Source organism: Dama dama, chromosome 12 (assembly GCF_033118175.1).
Source record: "Dama dama isolate Ldn47 chromosome 12, ASM3311817v1, whole genome shotgun sequence".
NCBI classification, from domain to species: Eukaryota; Metazoa; Chordata; class Mammalia; order Artiodactyla; family Cervidae; genus Dama; species Dama dama.
The window spans coordinates 69,153,778-69,175,000 of NC_083692.1; the positions used below are offsets into that span (position 1 = coordinate 69,153,778).

Below are 21,223 nucleotides of genomic sequence, written 5' to 3' on the forward strand. Positions count from 1 at the left end.
TCATAGAGTCTGTGTCAATAGTCTAAAATTTATCTGCCATGACAAGTGAAAGAAATATTTGAAGAAGAGGGCCGAGTATGGTTTCCTTTTATCTATACACTTTTGTTTGTAAAAAAGACAAATATTCTCAAGTCTTACATCATGAGAAGCTGTAGTTTACACTTTTTCATTATGAAGAGATCTTCAAAGTCTATAGGTACGAGTTTAATTTTCTAATTCTTGTGCAGACACAAGACGTCCTGAGAGCGCAAACATGCTAATTTTAAAACAGCGATACAGATGCTGCTATTATTTATAGGTGTTATAGTGGTGCTTCTTCATGTTCTAGTATGTACTGACTTGATTATCTTTGCGGTTTTTACTTCTCATTAATATTTGAAATTAGAAGTCAGAAAAGTCGATTCTTAATTTTCAATATGTACCACAGAGGATTTATCTCAAAGTATTACTTATTTCAGACTGTGCTGTATGTGTAACTTTGTCTTCACATAAATGCTAGCACAAATAACCAAAGAACTAAGATAAAATGGAAGAACCCAGAAACATAGGAAAAGCAAGCCAGATAAGGGGGAAAAAAAAACCACTTTCATTTTTGAAGAGAAGGATGGACGATCAGGGAGGTGGAGAGAAGGAAGGAAGGAAGGTGTTCCAGATGGTTCTGAAATGTGTGCAGCAAAGGAGAAGATTCTCAAATGTCATGTGGTTTTCTGAAGAGACAAAAACAGGACTTCACTGTTGATGACAGGGAAGATAAGCTGGAAGTGAGATAGTGAAATTCATTTTTATCTACATTTCCTCCCAATTCTCACCCTTTGTGGAAGTTCTTTCTCTTCCTACTGAGAAAATTCAGATAATTAAATGCAGTTAAGAGTGCAAACCAAGAGAAGAAATACAACAATGTCTAATTACTGATGAGGGGCTAAGTTATATGCTAGCTCTTACAAGTTAGAATGACAGAAATCTCATAGAATATTCTTGAACTGCCTCTAGCAAAAACGTAAAGTAGAAGAGGAAGTTCAGGCCAGTTTACATTTCAGAATGAGAAAACAGGGTAAAAAGGACTGGTTTTGATCTGTGGCAGTCATCTATTCAACAGATACATTTTTACTGGGATCTTCTACTATAGTGATCTGAATTAAGCATGTGCAGGGTAAAGAGACCTGTGAAATATGGTTTCTTTCATTGAAGACCTCACTCTCTTGTTGGGAAGTCAACCCCACCCCCTTCCACACCCCCCGCCCTAGTATCTATAACACAAGGTAGTACAAGATCTCAAGTGCAAGCACTTGAGGAATATAAATGAAGTGTGACTTAGATATCAGCTGATTCCTTTGACCGCACATGTGAGTCTGTTTTAAATCTATACAAACGTGATGTCAAATTCAGCTGCTTCATCAGCTTCCTCAAGAAACCCAACCATATAAGGATTTTTTTCACTTCTCTAGCTTTACTGAAGATGTGTAGTGTCATGGGAAGGTGTCACGTCACACACCACACATGCCACTTGAAAAATACTCGTTCTACCCATCTCATCCCCAGGTATTCCCTTTTAATCTTACTCATTTCTCCATCTCTTCTACCGGGCAACTCTCAACACAGCTTGTCAGCCCTTTATTCAACTGAGTAGCTCCCAGCTTTGACAAGAAACTTGGCTGCCACTAGACTCTAGGCTTGGAAAATTCATTTCAACCCCCATTTCCAAGCCCCTAAGCTTATCAAAGATCCTTTCCACTAGAGTTGCTGATTCCTCCTGCAAAGCAATTATTTGCCAGCATCTAAAAAATAAAAATTTGTTCATATTAGTTTTTTTTGGAAAAGAGAGCAAGAATCAACTTCAAAGTGGTGATCAAAGATCTTAAAGAATGGCATATCAATCAGAATAGGCTATGTTATGCTGCTTTGACAAATATCACCAAAATCTCAGCGGCTTAATATAATGAGGATTTATCTCTTGGTCACACAGACTCAGCCATGCATTCATTCTACTGTCTGAAGCAACTATCCTCCACATGCAAGTTTAGCATATATGGTCCTCGCATCTTGTGGCACCTCCATCTCAACAAGTACCCCCATGACTGCAGCAGCAAGAGAGAGGGCCTGGGAAGTTCACATCTGCAAGTGAATTCATCAGCTCCAAAATAGCACAGGTCCCCTCAATCACAGTCATCTGTCTAGAGCTAGTCATATGGTCCTGCCCAATTCCTGGAAAAAAGAGACACAGAGGGACTGGGAAACATAGACTTCTGTGTGTATAAAATGGGAGGAAAGCCCAAAATAATGGTGAACATTTGAAATATCTACAATATGGGAAGATTTTGATGGCAATGATATAGGAATAAAGTGAACAAAGAAGCCAGTATGATTTGGTTAGGGCCTTACATGTGTGTTATAGAGTAATGGGATATAAGTTTGGAAAAATGGGTTGAGGCCAGATCGTGAAAGGTCATTCACTACAGGCCAGAAATCTGTTTTATTGGTGACATGGAGCCATGCACGTTTTGAGAGGAGTACGAATGACTCATGCTGTATATTGTGGGGGTGCTGGTGGCGATTTGTATTGAACTGTAGTCAGAGTTAGAGACTTGGAAACCAGTGAAAGATTTTCTGCTAAATCAGCTCAGTATGAAGTCGCACTCAATTTCTGCTGTTTCTGGGGCAACACAAAGGACTCTGTACTAACTTATCTCCCACTACACGTCTCAGCTGAAGATTCGTTTTGCACCTGCTCTCACCTTATTCTGCTTTCTTGGTGGCTCAGATGGTAAAAAATATTCACCTGCAATGCAGGAGACCCAGGTTCAATCCCTGGGTCGGAAAGATCCCCTAGAGAAGGAAATGGCAACCCACTTAAGTATTCTTGTCTGGGAAATTCCATGGACAGAGGAGCCTGATGGGCTACAATCCATGGAGTCTTGAGAGTCGGACACAACTTAATGACTAAGCCATCACCATCACTTTATTCACAATTAAAGAACCCATCACTTTTAAGACCAGTTACCAGACAAGATATCAAAAAACCACACATCTGAGAAAGCATTCGTATTTGGAAACACCCATGAGGTCTACAAGCATTTTCTTTTGTTATTGGAGTATGCTTGCTTTACAATGTTGTGTTAGTCTCTGCTGTATAATGAAGTGGATCCACTATGTGCATACCTGTATCCCCTCTCTTGTGAGCCTCCTGCCCACCATCTCACCCATCTAGGTCACCACAGAGCACTTAGCTGTGTTCTCTGTGCTATATAGCAGGTTCCCACTGTTTTATACATAGTAGTATAAATATGTCAATTCCAATCTCCCAATTAATCCCACCTTCTCCTTTCCCCACTTTGTCCACATGTCTGTTCTCTATGTCTGTATCACTATTCCTACCCTAGAAATAGGTTCATCTGTGCCATTTTTCTAGATTCCATATATATGCATTAATATATGATGTTTGTTTTCCTCTATCTGACTTACTTCACTGTGTATGACAGACTCTTGGTCCATCTACATCTCTACAAATGACCAAATTTCATTCTTTTTTATGACTGAGTAATATTCTGTTGTATATACGTACCACATCTTCTTTATGCATTCATCTGTCATTGGACATTTAAAATGTGTTAAGGTACCAGTAGTTAGGAATCAGCTATGTTAAGATGACAGGACTAATGTGGAAAATGCCAGTGACCTGGCAGAGCAATGGAAAAAATGAGGGATCCTGATTGGTGACTCTGTTTACCCAATATGAATAAATAAATAGCTATAGTTTGTTATGTGTTTAATTATTATGTGCCAGACAGCATCTTAGTACCCTGTTCCTTTAAGATGACCTGCAACACCTGGGATGGTCTACACCAGCTGCTTTTCCAGCGCTGTCCTTGCACTTCAGCCCTGTTTCTGCTGTAGGACACTGGCCTCCTGCTCTTCCCGCCTCCTAGCTGGCGCTGACCTTCTCTACTTAGATGTCACCTTCTCAAAATGCTTTCCTTGACCACCCTATATAAAAGATCAATTCCCCAAGTGACTTTCTATCTTGGTATAGAAATAACTTCAATGAAGTTTATTTTTTCATAAAACTTGTCACCTTCAGGCAAATTCTATGTTTTTGGTTTAATGCCTGTCTCCCTTCTCAGAATGTAAGTTTCAAGGGGGTCAGGAATTTGTCTCTTTTGTTTGTTACTGTATCCCTGGTAGCTGTAACAGTTCCTGGCACTCAAAACTGTTTGTTCAATTAACAAGTGATTTATTTAAGCTTCGTGAGACCCCTCTGAGGTAGGCACCATTAATTTTTATATTTTATGAGTGGTGAACCTGAGTCATAGAGTGGTTTGGTAGCATTTTCAAAGTTTCCCAGTTACTAATCCATGAGGCCAAGATTAAACACCAGAACCGTCTGATTACACAGTTTGTATATTTTGCCACAGTACTCTGATGATAATCCTATACTCAGTTCATGGTAATGGAAAGTTAGCATGAAAATTATTCTTTAAGAATCCAAACAATCCATGCATATGTTTGAATCATTCATCTGACATTAATATATAGTTATTGAAAACATGATAAATATTTCTATATGCATGAGAAAGTAAACTGACCCCCACCCCCCAAAAAAAAAGTGTCTTGTGGAGCTAATAGAGGGTGATCTTGAAGAGCAAATTTGCTCACATGGGCCAAATGCTTCCTCCTGCAGAGTGGGCTGCCTCCCAAAGAATTAGCCTCTCTCAAAATGAATTATTAACCCCAGCGTCCTGGCTAAATTCCCACTTGGATAGTCTCGGAACTGTTCAAAACTTGGAATCTATTGAAATTAGCCTGGCCTGATTGCAGTCTCTGCATTAATTGTGATATAATAGAGTTTCTCCAGAGATTTGTGCATATATTATTCTAATCTGTATGGACTGGCGTTGTCTCTTAAATTTTTTTAGTTTCTTCTTCCCCTCGTGAGATATGGTCTGGATTTCTTTATAAGTTTTTCTTTTTTTTTTTTAAATTTCACTGCATGAATAACTGTAAGCTCCTTTTTCCTTGGACTTGCCAAGCCTTTTTTCACTTGAACAATTAGTCTCTTGGTCATTATCGCAGTGTGTTGCAGACATTAGCCACAAGAAGCTTCCAGATCCCCAACTCTCTTACTCAAGTGCAAGTGTAGCCTGGGTAGGAGCAAAGTTCACTCAGTGAAATTTTCCTAATTGTCTCTTTCAAATTCCCATTCCTCAAGGATCTTATATTCTAGTTCTAGGAATCATATATCCATTTTTAAGTTTAAAATAACACCCATTTTTAAGTTTAACATAACCTATCCATTTTCAAGTTTAAAATAACTGGCCTAATGGTGTAATTGTTTAGGATTCCCATACTCATCCTAAATTATGGCTATTAATTTCTTCAGACAATTTTGTTAAATGATTTAGACCATTTACTTGTCTTGGTCACAAGCAAGCTCTATAATGTCACCTAGATTCTAGAGAGGCAGAGAGGTATGGGTTTATAAACTACAAAATCTTTTTGCTTATGTCAAATTGAAACAAATGCCTTAGAAATGCATTGTGTTGCATGGTTTTGATGGTAGCTATAGAGTTCATATAGTTAATTAAATCTTGCCAGCATCACATGATTCTTTCTTTCTATGAGTTGGTCTTTCTTGCCTTGAGTTGGTATAATCAAGTCTTCAGTATAATAGATTATATTATGATGGGTACTTCAGCAGTGTTCTCATACTGTCAGCTTTCTCTCTAATCTATGTAGAGAGTAAGAATGAAGATTTTATTGAAAGGCAAAAATTATTCATAGGAAATAGTTGGCCTCATAGATTTTCAGCGTAGGGAAAGACATTGAGAACTCAAGGTTTAAGTCCTTGCATTTCATTCTGGCTGGATCACAGACAAATGGTAACTCACTTCTGCTTCCTGCATTCCGTTCTTTACCTTTACCAAGTGCAGTGAGACAATGGATGTGAGCCATGTGCACTTAGAACTTCGGCAGCTAATATTAGAAAAATGCTTTGAAAATGACAGATGGAAAGAGCTATAAATGCAATCGCTAATGGATTTATGCACCCTCTCTCTCTCTATTCCAATCTATTTCTACCAGTATTTTCCAAAAAATTTCCCAGGGCTCCACCTGAAGTGTGACCTGATGGCACCATAGCACATGTGTTTCCTGAGTTGGCTGAGTGTTTCCAAAACGTATCTACACTTTAAATTCAAATGTTTACCCACTAGGGTTTAAATCATGGAAAAGTGTTACTGCCTTAGTGTAACAGCCATGTACTTCAGCCTAGACTATTGTTACAAGTGCTGTGGGGCTTTCTACAGGTTTTTCCCCCTTTATCTTAGTCAATATGGGCCTAGAAATGTATCATTCCTTTTTGGAAAAAGGAAAATCAGATTTTCAGTAGTGTAAATAAATTGACAGAGTCTGCTTTTAAATCTGTAACATGCAGAAACTTCCCATCCCCTTGCCATGTGCCTCCTCCCAACTAGGTGCTTCTATGAATGTGACAAGGTAAAAAGCCTAAACACTTACATTTCTCCTGCTTCCCGCGTGCACTTGAAATGAGACACTCCATACTTCAGTCTCAGGTCAAGCCCGGAAACATATTCCTTTATTTACTCACTTAACCAAATATTTATTGAGCTTGTACGGCTCTCCCAAACACTTTTCTAGAAGCTGGATATACAGCTGTGGAAAAAACACAAAAGTGAAAACCCAAGCACTCATATAAGTCCATCAGAATGTTTCATTTGGCATTTCTTATAAACATCTGAACTTGTTCATAAAGAAATGTGGAAGAGCATTAGTCCGCGGAGGGAGTTAATTGCTTTGTAAGAACATTATCTTATGAAAGAACTCATTTTAGCAAATAGCAGACTCCTGAAGTAATTCAACATATAATATTTATACTTACTATGAATTGTATTCCCAAATGTCCTGGGAGTTAAAAGAAAGGACTATCTCCAGAGAGTTATTCTAAGTTCAGTAGCATCATTAGCATTTCGGTCACTTAAAATTGAAAGGATGAAAGTGTTTAGGAATTTGAGGAAGAGGAAAGAAAGCATATCCAGTCAAGTGTGAAAATTCCCACCTCAATTTCTAACAGTTCCTCCATTCCTCCAGACGCCAGGATTCTTAAATTTCTAGTCCATGCTGTTGTTGTTTAGTCACTAAGTCTTGTCTGACTCTGCGACCCCATGGACTGTAGCCCACCAGGCTTCTCTGTCTATGGGGTTTCCCAGGCAAGAGTACTGGAATAGGTTGCTATATCCTTGTCCAGGGGATCTTCTTGACCTAAGGATCAAACCTGTGTCTCCTACATTGGCAAGCAGATTCTTTACCACTAAGCTACCAGGAAAGTCTTCTAGCGTAGGACCTGGCATCTATCCATCAATGTTCTCAATGTTTGTAGAATTGTACAAACATCACCATAATAAATAATGCACACGGTATTCATTCCTTATAAGAGTATATTCCTGAGTGAGTTAGTACTCACTTGTGTCCAATTCTTTGTGGACCCATGGACTGCAGCCTGCCAGGCTTCTCTGCCCATGGAATTTTCCAGCCAAGAATACTAGAGTGGGTTGCCATTTCCTACTTCAGAGTATCTTCCCAACCCAGAGATCGAGTCTGAATCTGAGTCTCCTGCATTGACAAGAGATTCTTTACCGCTAGTGCCACCTGAGAAGTCCAGTATGTTCCTAGGCCATTTCAAAATTGGCTGATTGGGTTAGAAAAGATGAAAAAGTAGGGGTTAATACATTTCTTTCTGAATTTCCTTCTGAATTTCTTCCCCTTCTGTATTTCCTTCACTGTACACAATTTTTAAATGTTCTAACATCTGAATTGAAAAAGTCTTTTCTTTAGTTTCTGCCAGGTTAGAAACATTGATACTAAATGGATGATGATTTGTAAGGGGGTCTGTGCAAAGGAGAGTTTGTCAGTCTATTTTCTTTCAATATCCAGATCAAATCCAGGAAATGATCTTATATAAGGGGTCAGAGTCATGAGTTGACGGTGATTTTTGTTCTCATTTTTTAATTCTTTGAGATAATTGTTGACTCCTCCTATTACCTCTTGCTAAAAATGACTCTCTCTTATTTTGCTTAAGAAAATGTGCTTATTTAGATAAAAGCATAATCAATACTTTCATGGAATATACATGGAATAATACCTTGGATTTTACTTCATGATTTTCTACTAGAATCTAAAGGCCATTTGTGGTTTATTTCTTGCCATGTGGCAATCCTTAAGTGTTTTGCTAACTTCTTAGAGAACTAAACCCACTCAGCTTATGTTGCATGAGGTTATATTCCCAATTACTCAAATAAGAGTATTTAAATTATTTAAATATTTAAATAATGCATATGATTCAGTCAGTAACACCTGAGTATTCATGGTGTTGAATACTTCAAAATAAACCTTGTTTAAAATGAGAAAACTTTGTTATTCCCTATGGTCAATTGGTCAACTCACCTTACCCTGAAATGTCAATGCTTTTTGTATTATGGTAGAATACGGGTCAAACTTGAGTTCCTCTGCTAAAAATACAACACACGAGGACTTCCTTGGCAGTCCAGTGCACTTGCAAAGCAGGGGATGAGAGTTCAGTCCTTAATGGGGGACTAAGATCCTTCATGCTGTATGGTGTGGCCAAAGGAAAAAAAAAAACCTTGCCAAGCATGTTTCAGAAATGTCAGAGGGCACTGTCCATCGTGAAGAAAAGTCACAAATAATATGCAAACAAACAGGCACCGACAATCAGAATGGCTTCCCAGGTGGCTCAGTGGTAAAGAATTTGCCTGTTACTGCAGGAGATGTGGGTTCAATCTCTGGGTCAGGAAGACCTGCTGAAGAAGGCAATGACAAGCCACTCCAGTATTCTTGCCTGGGAAATCCCATGGTCAGAGGAGCCTGATAGGCTACAGTCCACAGGGTTGCAAAAGAGTCTGACACAACTTAGAAACCAAGCAACAAACAAGCAACAGCAGTTAGAATGGATGCTCAACTAATTAGAGCAGATGCTGGCCATAGTGCATCATACCAGTTGAATTCAGCTACATTAAAGATCTGTCCTTTTAAAGTCCAGTTTTTGTAGAGACAACCCCTTTCAGGGCTTCTTAAATCCTTGTAAGAAATATTTTCATGCAAAAATAGAATTCTTTGTTCTAAGAATGTAAACATATACTATCAATTTCTAATATACAAATCAGAAGGAATAAGAAGTAGTTGTTTTCTATAAATCTTATCACTTAACGGATTGGAAATATATGGCCAGTGCAGTAATTTTAAATATTCATATTTTTAATATGTACCCTATTAAATCTCTTTCCTTTATCCAAGTTGATAAGCAGATGCAAATACTTTCTGCCGAGGTCAGCTTAGCTACCCAAGTTAAGAAGACCTTTTTCTTACTATTTTCTGGTTTGCTATGCAAATTAGAAAGAAAATAGCCACACACTAATATTTAAATATACTCTAAATATATTCTAGCATATATCCTTATTGTTTTGCATGAAACTTTTAATTTCTGTTTCTGTATTTTAGTCCATACATTTTAAATTTATTTGGATGTATTTAGCATAGCATTTAATTATCATGGTAAAAAGTTAAATACTTAAAAAAATTAAAAAGGTTAAATACTATCAAATGATTTGTTATTTCAATATTTGATCACTTTTACCTTGAATGAGTAAATGTTTAATCAAAAGATATTCAGAGTTATAGATATATTTTTAAGTGCATATATTTTTTCATTTTCTTTGTTTACGACATGGATTACTTTATGATCTTGTATACATAATTACCAGAAGATGCATAGTCATAGGTATGTTCAAAAGACATTTTGAAGGTGCTCTACTTACCGATGAGTTCATTTGCTCTAAATACAAATTAGAAACTCACAAACTGGTTTTTTTTTTAATCTTCTTAGAAACACTCTTTAAGTATTTGCGTGTTCTAAAGCTTGGGTCGAATAGTAATGGGGCCATTATACGTACATTGGGCTGCTTGTGCTCAGTCGTGTCCAGCTCTTTGCGACTCCATCGACTGTAGCCTGTCAGACTCCTCAATCCATGGAACTTTCCAGGGAGGAATACTGGAGTGGGTTGCTGTTTTCTTCTCTGAGGATCTTCCCGACCTCAGGATCAAACCCGCGTCTCTTGTGTATCTTACACTGGCAGGTGGGTCCATTATCATAGATAAATGTGGCGGTACCTTGTTCTATCTCCATCTTGATGTAGTTAGCTTTCACTAAACAGGCTACTCTTAAAAAGGGAAGGAAAAACAAATTGATAAGATAAAACTGTGGGGAATTCCAAAATAAATACTGCTAACTGACCTTTTTTGATGGCTCAGTTAGACATTTTCTTGTTATGGTACCAATTGATTGCTTTATTTACTAGTATGGTGCATAACTAAGGTAAACAATTGGGTAATATCTTTGGCTTATATTTTTGTAATTCCTAGACAGACTGATAATGATCTTTCTCCCATAGTTTTAAAAGTCAGATAAATTCCAAAACATTTGGAGAACATGGAGCTATAATTTTTAAAAAAGACAAGTTTTTCTTCTCGCTCACTTCCCTTTTTTAAGAGTGTATCTCTAAGTAAATAGTTGTATCCCATGCTCATTTACAGCAAAAAAAAAAGCTCTGTGTTTATCAGAAAAAGAAGCCGGTGAGAAACCTCTCAACCAATTTCCTAACGCTAGTGTTTAAAACCTTAGAATTTTTATCTTGGTGAACTGTAAAATCAAAGAATTAACTCTCATTAAGGAGTTCTGTTTCATCATCCATTAATCAGCCACTCTGATTAATACCTCTGTAAGACTGTACAAGACATACTCAGTCACTACTAAAGTTTTCTTTTTAACCACCCCACTGTGCATCACAAGAAGTCATCAGTTTATAGCTACTTCCTTCTTATGACTTTTTAGCTTATCATTAACCCCATTCTCTTATCCTGTACTCTGAGATGAGCAAAGAAGATAATATCCACAACATTTCCATTGCTTACTCTAGAGATAATAACCTTTTTGAAAAAGAGATAACCCTCAGTTTCTTTAAACAATTTCTTCCTCTTTAAATCCGTGTTAGCTTTTTCTTGTCAAGTAAGACTTTCAGTGCATCGTTAAGTAAATCAGACAAAATTATTTATAGCATGGCCCATGCAAATGAAATTGGACTAAATAAACTGGAATTGTTTATTGTTCCTTGTAAATTTGCTCAATAATTCTTTATTACTTACCCTACAACTTTTTATCCAGACTTTTTTCACATTACTAAAGAAATCTAATGGATTTTAAAAAATATTTTTATTTTTGTTTATGTATTTATTTGGTTATGCCAGTTCTTAGTTGCAACGTGTGAACTCTTCATTGCAGCATGTGGGACTTAGTTCCCTGACCAGGGATCAAACCCAGGCGCCTTGCATTGGGAGTGTGGAGTCTTAGCCACTAAACCACCAGGGAAGTCCCAAGATTAAAAGCTAAACTAATTTTTTTTTCTAGTTCAGTCTCATATGCCACTGTGTCTGGGCCTGTTCAGTAGGATTGTTGTCATAAGATTATATACAAGTAGCTAAGTGGTCTAGATATTATATATCTTTAAAGCAACTCCTCAGCCTTTTTAACAAGAAGAAATTAAATGTTAGTGAAAAGTCCTATGTACTTATTTCCTTTCCATAGTTTCTTAGTGGCACCATCTGAATTTGCCAATTTCTACTTAGTACTCTATGAAAAGTATAACTTATGAAGTTATACTTTTGTTTTAAATAAGAGCTGATTTTTCACTATTTCACTCTTTGACGTGAGTGGTTGGTCTTATCTGCCTTGTTGAGTGTCTCCTTCCTTAAATCTCCTTTCTCATTTGCTATCTAGCTTTCACCTCAACCAACTTCCTTTTCTCTTATTTCAAAATAGTATTTTTAGGATGCAAAAAATTAACTTGTTTGCACTCTCAAATTTGATTAATTCTACATGCACTTATTGATACCTTGGCATGCTAAGCAGTGAACTAGATTCTGGAAATAAATATAGATAGTCCCTGCTTTCAAGGAGCACAGAGTGCAATAGGAGAAACTGACAAATAAGCAAGTATTTACAATGCAGTGTGGCTAATGAAGAAACATAGGATTACATGGGAATATATGGGATACAAGAATTAAGTAATTTACAGGGTAAAATCTGGCTACTGGTATTCGTGATTCCTAGGTAGAAATAAAGATGTTCTGTAAGAAATGTTCTTTGAGGTTATATAAGTATGAAATTTGTTCTCTCTGAGGAAGTCAGGGACATCTTTAAAAAAGGACAAGGCCAACCAAATTTAGGGCAAGCCACTTCGCTTCAGCCTTAGTTTCATTAGACATAAACTGAGAAAGTTTGTATTAAATGACTTCTGACTTCTATTCCTAAAACTCTGAGTCTGTAAGTTTTGTTTTTGCAGTTCACTGAAAAATCTAAATAGCCTAAACCTGTTTTGAAATCTATTTCAACAAATGACCCATAAAATAAATAAGCACGAAATTCAATTTTTTGGAAAAGTGGTCTGGCTGTAGAACTGAGTAGCCCCATAAAATATTAATTTGGTCATAGTGTGGAAATGTGAAATGACTGTTAAATGAGTCAAGGCCTTATTTGTGGCCTTTGGCTCATTTGGTAAGATTACCCATTAGCCATGTAGGCAGCATAACACGCATGGTCAAGCAGCTCATGGGAGCATCCTAACAAATGTTAAATAAAAATTATCTTTCTCTAGCCTTAGGAATATATTGCTGTTATTTTCAAAATAAGACTGCTCAGCTTTAAAATCTCAGTCAATAGGAAAATAATTATATTCGTTGCGCTTAAAATCCTGACTACTATCTGCAGATGTTTTCTAATGTGTTTTTATAATATGCTTTTATGTTTTTTTGGAAGTTTAGGAGTGGAATGAGTGTAGATGGTTTCTGACCATCATCTAATTTCATTGCTTCTGCCCATGTGAACTCCCTTTGTATCACTGCAATACATGTATGTGTAACATTTCCCTCTGCAGATGCAAAAAAGTGTTTCTCCTTAGTCCTTAACTTTGTCCTTAACTTTGGTTTCATGAAAAAGTCCTTCTCCATTCTTTTATTTTACCTATATCTTGATAATAATAAATTTTAAATCTCTGTATGATAATCCATCAGGCTCATTCAGTATTCCTTTAGCTTATCTACAAAAGAGCGTATGCCTTTCTCTTTGCTCGCTTTAATGAGGCCTTCCTACTGTGGCTCTAAATATCAACCAAACATGTTAATCTCTTAGGATCTGGCTATTATTAAAATCTCTCAAACCTTTTCTGAATTTTAAAAGATGTGATTATTATAATTTAATCTGTTTACTTCCACATGAACTCAAATGGAAATGAATCTCCTGAAATTGCCACATTTTCTTCCTCTCAAATATACATCTGACATTTAAAAAAAAAAAAGACAGCTAACTAATTTAAATCTGGAATCTGGGTTTCTGTGACACCAAACACCTGGATGAAAAGTGAAAAATTCAGTAGATGTTTTCAAATATCCAAATATTGTGTCGGTAAAACAGTTAAATGACTGAATCTTACCATTTTTATCTGAATTTTTATGTATCATATATATGGCACCGTCAGTCCTTTCTAATAGAAGAGTGTCAGTTTCAGAAATAATGCATTCACAAATATGTGCATATTGACTACCTATTCTGTAGGAAATATTCTAAGTGCTGTAGAGAGTTCAAGGTTAAAGGCTTAAACCTTGTCCTCAAATGATTTGCAGTCCAGTGAGGGCTATAACACAAGAACACATATATACATAAAAGATAATGTGGAGTAAATAAAAATGGGAGGAGAGAAAGCACTGTGGAATTTTGGGGGAAAGTGACTACTCAAGGTTAGGGAAGACTTTCCAGGGGACCTAGTGTTTGGACTGACCTTGGTGGACATGCCAGAATCATGGAAATGGAAGGGAATGTTATAATCGTACAACATTTGAAATAAACTCTCCTATAGCACCTTGGAATTTTACTTAAATCCAATAATACTAAATTAGCCAGATGATTGTAACGACTTTTGTGTCATTTTTCATTATCAAAGCCTTGGGTTTCTGTATGGTTTTTGTGTCTAAATGTGTTTCTTGGGTATTTTGATGAATTTATATTTGTTTCCCTTAAGAGTTTCAATTTTCCACAAAGAAACATACTGAAATTTGCTCTCTGTATGGTCATTATAAAAATTCTACCTTGTACTTTGCTTCTCAAATTAGAAAAAAAGATATAAATTTTTCACAGTTCCATATACATTGCATGTTTAAAGCTCTGTCTTCCAAGTTAGGTGATTTTTTTTAATCTATTAGGATCACAACGCCGATCAACTTTTTAATTAGCAATAATCACACCCTAGATAAACCTCATTGGTACAATACAGGCCACTGCACAAAGCTGATCAACTTTTTAAGAAATCCAAAATCCTCAAGATTTTTGCTTTGTTCGATCAGAGTCTAGATCTAGGTCAAAGCAAAATGGTTCACCTCTTCTTCTTCCCCCAACCCTGCCTTCCCTCTTTTGCCTCATCGTCATCCTTCTCTTTAAAAGAAAAAATAAGCAGTCATTTTTAGCTAGAGGGAGATGGGGTAAACTGAGAAAATTTCTGATAATCTAAAACGTGCCACATGTATAAATTGGCTCAAGTAGCGGAAAGGTAAAGGGTGGCTGGATTTAGATAAAGCTGGATCCAAGGGCAGAAATGTGCATGAATCTATTCTTCATAGCTTCTGGCTCTGCTTTTGTCTATGTGCTCTTCATCCTCCATCAGCCTCTCTCCATTTGGTGGCAACAATGGCCTGATGGCAACTCGACACAAATTCTACTGACTTAGTAACCTCAGTGACAAAGGAACACCTTTGACTGACAGTCCTAACTGACTCCCATTAAGCTCAGCTTGGCTTCCATCTTCAAAGCAGCCAGGATGGTTAGCTATGTTGATTGGCTAAGCCTGGGTCAGTGAGCCACCCCCAACATTTCTCTGAAGTAAAATCAAGGTGCTTTTATCAAGAGAAAGGGGAAAAGTTACTTCAGTGAAAAACTTTAGTGTTAGAGTGGGAAAGCCCTCCACTAAATGTCAGGAGAACAGGTGGTTATCCCAGCATTTCCTGTTTCTGTGGCCAGGAGTGTAACACCGTGTGCATCTTGGTTTCCTTATCTATGTAAGTTAGGTTGCAGGACAAGGTTCTGTTTAAAGACCTTTTTGCCTCCATATTTTGTGGTTATGATCTCAAGAACTAGGATAAGGATAAGATACCCAGAAAATGCAGATTTACAAATAGTAACACGAAGCAAGAGACATCACGTCTCATGTAGAAGTGGTTCTGGTAGAAATTTGACCTTAACTTTGTAGTGGAAGAGCAAAGGCTTTTTACTGCATCCTGAGGTAGTGATAAGAAGCTCAGACAACTTGAGAGGAAAGGAGAAGAGTGTGTATGTGGATAAGAGAAAGAGAGGGAGAGAAAGAGTCAGTGAGGTTCAGAATTAACCATCATAGACTTTATTATTATAATCTCCATAGATATTTCATAAAGCATGTACAGCTTTGTTAACATCCTCATTTGCCATTACAGAGACTAAGTCCCAGTCTTGTTCAAGGCACAATCTTGTTCAAGGTGGCAGAACTACTGACAAAGCTTAAATGAGAACTTACATCTTTTTTTTTTCACTCTTTCTAGTGAAAGAGACATTGAGCCAGAGTTGGGAGTTGGGGGAGAAATACAAAAGTTTAGAAAACCTAAGGCTTTACTCTCAGAAAGTTGTACCTAGTCAAAGTGTATCAACAAGATGTGAAAATGAAGGGCTAAAAGCTATAAATGCTAAGTAAATCACTATATGAATTTAGTGGAAAGCAAATTACATCCAGCTATGAGGATGTGATGGTTTTTAAATATCTTGCTTCTGGTTTCATCTTCAGATTTCATTTTGTTTTACATTCTAATCATGACATCAGAATTTCTGTTTACTTAAGATAAATTAAATTAATGGTCATTGAATAAGTTTGATATTCCACAAAAATGCATTTATTTATTCAGGAGTTAGATCTTTAGCACCAACTCGTATCAGTTCAGTAAGCCTGGTCCTAGAGCAATAAGTGATAAATACCTATAAACCCAATGCAGTTTCATTGTCCTTATTAGAGAAATTGCTTAGAGCATTTCATCTATGAGCATCATCATCAAACTCAAGGTCACCTGAATTAACTCTATAAAAGAGGTTGTATTTTGGTCGGGGTGGGGGTGGGATGAGCGGCAGAGGGGTAAGGATTGAGGAAAAGGAAGTGGTGATCATAAGACCAGTTTCCAAGTTTTTGCTCAAACTAAGAACCTGCCCAACAAATTATTTGATCATTTGTCTCCATGGCTGTATTACAGCCATTACAGAAGAAATTTGAGAAACTGCACATTGTTCCTCAAAGAACTTATCTAGTAAACTCTATAGACCAGTGAGTCAAACTCATAGGATAGGAGAGTAACCTTAATGATTGATTCTTGACATGCCCTTCTTTTTAAAAATCCAATGAATAACAAAAGAGAGTACCTAACTGTATAAAAAGTTGAATTAGTATTTTTTTTTAAAAAGAAAAATGGAGCATAGGGGCTTTGCTAGTGGCTCAGTGGTAAAGAATCCACCTGCCAATGCAAGAGCCATGGGTTCGATCCCCGGTCTGGGAAGATTCCACATGCCACGGAACAGCTAAGCCTGGGTGCCACAACTATTGGGCCTGTGCCCTGGACCCCGGGGAGCACAACCACTGAAGCCCAAGCACCCTAGAGCCCACGCTCTGCAACAGGAGAAGCCACCACAATGAGAGGTCTGTGCATTGCAACAACGAGTAACCCCCGCTTATCGTAACTAGAGAAAGCCTGCGCAGCAACGAAGACCCAGCGCAGCCAAAGATAAATGAATAATATAAAGTTTCCTAAAATGGAGTGAAAATTAATTACAATAAATTATCATTTTAAAATCAATATTTGATTTTTAAAAATTGTTTGCAGCGGTATCCATGCAGACGATATAGGAGTATATAAATAGAACGTAAAAGTCTGCACCCCAGGCCCTCCACAACATGAACGATTATTCAGTGTGTGTTTTCACAGATGTTTTTCTTGTATGACAAGCATTGATGTGTGTATTTAATTAATGTATTTATTTAGCTATTTCTCTATTTTACAAAAGTTGAAGGTACATGTTGTTCTACAGTTTCCTTTTCTCACTCAGCTGTATGTGGGGAAAACCTTTTCATGAGAACTTCACGTTTTATTTAACTCTGATCCATTTGATAGTTAATTTATTGCATACTTTTAATTCATGAGATGATTAAAAATATCACTTGAAGTTTTCTAAAACATTAGTATAAATCCTTTCAACATGGAATAAAGATTGTGATAAATTTGGGCAAAATTTTGTTCCAGTTTGGACAAAAATGGACAAGGATTAACCACAGAAGAAGATTATTAAGTGATTTCACCCAAGAACTGTTTCAGTGATAAATTTATATTGTAGATCCATTTGCATGTACTTGATCAACCAGGTTAACCCCAAAAGGAGGAGAAAAAAAATAAGTCTAAGGTCAGTATCTAGGATACAGATACATCTCACATTCGAATGAGTCTTTAGAAAAAAGGCAATTTAAAAAAATTTCTATCTATATTGAGTCATAAGCCATACATGTCTTATTAAATTTTTGAACAGTTGTCAGCTGATATTCAAAATAAGAGAATCTTTGTGAGTCACTTGTATTCAGCAGCGGCTTTAAAATTATTTGGGGATGTGAAAAACTTTGACCTATGCTGGTTCGTTCTTGATGAAGGGAATCATCATCATTGCTATTATGTTACAGTGTATGTTCTTATGAGTAAGTTGAGCCACCTCTGGGCCACTGGACCAATGTGGGTTGGCCCCCATCAGTGAACAGACTAAACTATAGCCTTATTCCAAGAATATGGAAACTGACAACAAATTATTGCTTGTGGTCTACTTCCAGTTTCAAGTGCAAACATACCAAAGTTTATTTTAAATTTGAGCCAGTCAGACATTTAGCAATATACATCAAAGAAGAAGTGAAGGCTTCCCATGTTTATTATTTCAATATGATGTCTGCTCTAATAAAGTAGAAGAACGCATATGACAGACCATGTAGTAGAAATTCTCTAGCTCCACAGTTTGGCCTTAAATATATACATATATTTGTAAATTAATCCAAAACGCATTGCCATGGTTCCAATTCCTCTGAAAGCTGATTGTTTTCCGTCCCTTTTTTAATTTTAGAAATACAGTGGCCGACTGCCAGAACACTTTGAGATAAACAGTCCACTCCATGTATTAAAGGGGCATAGAATCACGAATGTTCAAAACCACAGAATGTTATTTAAATAAGTTAAAGTTATTATGGTCTTCCCTATTAATTAAAAAAAAAAGCCATCTGTGCAAGGTGAATTTTTGTAAGGTCCCAATTTTTTTTAATGATTGTGGATGGAATTTGCAACTGCTTTCATCGTGAAAGTACAGTTCAGGGATTCCCAAGATATAATGCACTATTTATGTAATTTTGTGGTCATTTGACTAAATTTCTAATAAAACACGGGGAAGAATTCTTATTATTCCATCTGAACGTACAGTGCTTGAAGGAACTGACTGTAACTAACTTTACCTTTCTATTCTTCTACCACCTTAACATCCTAAATCTTTATTTCATCTGAACCTTCTCTGTGTTTGTGCACATGTATGTGTGTGTGTGTGTCTGCCTCTGTTTCTGTCACATACACACACACATTACAGCCCACATTTTGTCAGAACTGTCTTTGACAAAAACATCGCAATGGTGAGCAAGACTGAACACACACACCAAAAAAGAAAAAAGAAAACACTGCATGAAGAAACAGCACACTGGACAACATTACCAACGCAGATCTATACATCCTTGTGATGAGATCTTGTTTTCATTTTCATTTTTGTTATTTGCAGAATTGATTTCCATTGGGCAAATAACCTATAAACCTAGGCTTTCAAAATCTTAGAGGAATACAAAGTCAAAGGGTGCTCCTCCCTTGAGTTTGGCAGGAAAATACCACGACAAGAAGGACTTGAGGATGTTTTTGGTCATTTTCCCTCCAACCAGTGTTGTCAGTCAATTAAAATTTGTACCCTAGGTCTTTACCAATTTGAAGCCACTCCCGGGGTCTGTGATGAGCAGTCCTTCTTGTTTGTGCAGTCATTCATTATCTCCATTACCAAAAGGAGAATAGAGGACAATTACATTGTTTGGACGAATCAGAGTGTTAGGAGGAGTATTTGTCATGGTGGCAGAGTGCAGCACCTGACAGGCAACGATTGATGGCCAGGAATGAGTGTGAGTGGCCAAAGCTGCCTCATAGGATGCAAATTACTGACTGTGGATTCCAATTTATCCTGTTCATTTTTCTTGCCCGTGCTGAAGACCATTAGTGGTTTTTGAAGCAGTGAAGGGGTCATTACTAATGTGGGTAGGCTCGAAGCAGGAGGGGGAAGGAGGGGAAAAGCCTTCTGTAATTACACAGCTTTCAGGAACAGGCTGGAGGCCCTAGCCAAAAAAATGTCAACACCTCGCAATCAGAAAAATTTATTTTCATTTTATGCTTAACCCATATTAACTCAACATTATCATCTTTCTTTGTTAACATTTGCAGAATATTAAAAGCCTGGCTTCTATATTAATACAAATCTAGTTAACCCCTTTTGCAATACAGGGGATTTTGTTTAACCTAATGGCATTTGGGTTTGCTAATAAGTAATTGTGCACATTTTGGATAATGCACGCTATTATGGAAGATGAAATACCTGAAGAATAAAATCTTAGATGAGTGAAAAACATTCACTCTCAAACACTGGAATGATTAGAAGGCTATGAATGGAATACTTTGTTGTTCCTAATGTCACCCTTTAATAACATTGATGAGAAATATTTATTCCTGAAGGCTTTCTAGTTTAGAAATGACTTTGACATGCTGCATAAAAGTTTACTTCTCTGTTTAAGAAAGCCAGTGAATTTAGAGTAGGGACCTATTTAATAGACATATTTTATAATTATGTATATGCCAGTAGAGTGTCTCAAAGTAAATGCATAAATCTAAAGTAACAACCTGATTTCAGAATGAGAGAGGAAAAGGGTTTGATGATGGGAGGATGGTTTGTTATAAATGTTGGTGAGTTGTGCTGTGAAGTAAAGAATTAAAAAACACTGAAACCTATGGCTTCATTCTCTTATTGCCACACTTGAGGGTAAAATGTAAAATTTCTGTGTGAAGCATTCCCATAATTGACTGCTTGTGATGTGTGGTCATTGTATATGACCCTCTTAACCTGGAGCAGCAACCAGGAAAAATGAAAGAATCTTCCACTGTCCTTTAAAGGAGTCAACATAAATAACTGTCAGTGAACTCTGCTGTAATTGAAGCGGTTGCCATGGCTTCCAAGTATAGTTGTGATTATGTACAATCTTACTTTCCAAACTTTGACTGTCAATAATCTTAGATGAAACAGGAAATAATGATTGTATTGAGCCATCTCACAAAGAAAACATAGGAGAAGGGCTGCACAGAGGTTTTCCAGGAAGTAAAATGGGCCTGAAACTAGCTCCCTTAGTGTAAATGAAGTGACTGGAGACAACCCAAATTCAGACCCATCGCCCAAGTGCTGTGCATCCCTGATTGACCAAAGAAACTGAATTCTTGCAACGCTGCTGGCTTTGTGCTGCTGGCCTCCACAGCGTGGTGGGAACCGGGCGGCACGGGCAGGTTTTTGGATTCTTATCCCTGCCCACATTTTCTCCCACACGTGATTAAAAGGCCGCGATTAGGAAAATCAAGTCATAGACTAAAGAAATCACAAACAGTGGTTTCATTCATAGACGTAAGTGACTCTTTCTTAACTTCTGATACATCTTTCAAAACATTTGTTTTTTTCATTAGCATCCGTACCCTTCCGAAGAGCAGAAGAAACAGTTAGCTCAAGACACAGGACTTACAATTCTCCAAGTAAACAACTGGTGAGTGACCCCCAAATCAATGTCTTTCTCCTGTGGCTAAGATAAGATTGCTCAATCATTGTTTTTTGTTTCTGAAACAAATGGGATTGAGGAGGGTAACTCCTGTGTTTCTACCTTGAGATGTGAACATAGTGCATAGGGAGAGGAAGAAGTGACTAGGTAAATGGTTTTGATGA

At 37.1% G+C, this 21,223-nt stretch overlaps 1 protein-coding gene across 5 annotated transcripts in view; it reads left to right on the forward strand.

The window, feature by feature from the left end:
- The window catches only part of MEIS2 (Meis homeobox 2), a 219,663-nt gene that overhangs the window by 128,641 nt on the left and 69,799 nt on the right, over positions 1–21,223 (forward strand). For all 5 annotated transcript variants that reach the window (XM_061157623.1, XM_061157621.1, XM_061157622.1 and 2 more), the window contains one exon: positions 20,971–21,047. In XM_061157623.1, coding sequence (XP_061013606.1) covers positions 20,971–21,047 — 77 coding nt within the window. The remainder of the gene's footprint in view (positions 1–20,970; positions 21,048–21,223) is intronic.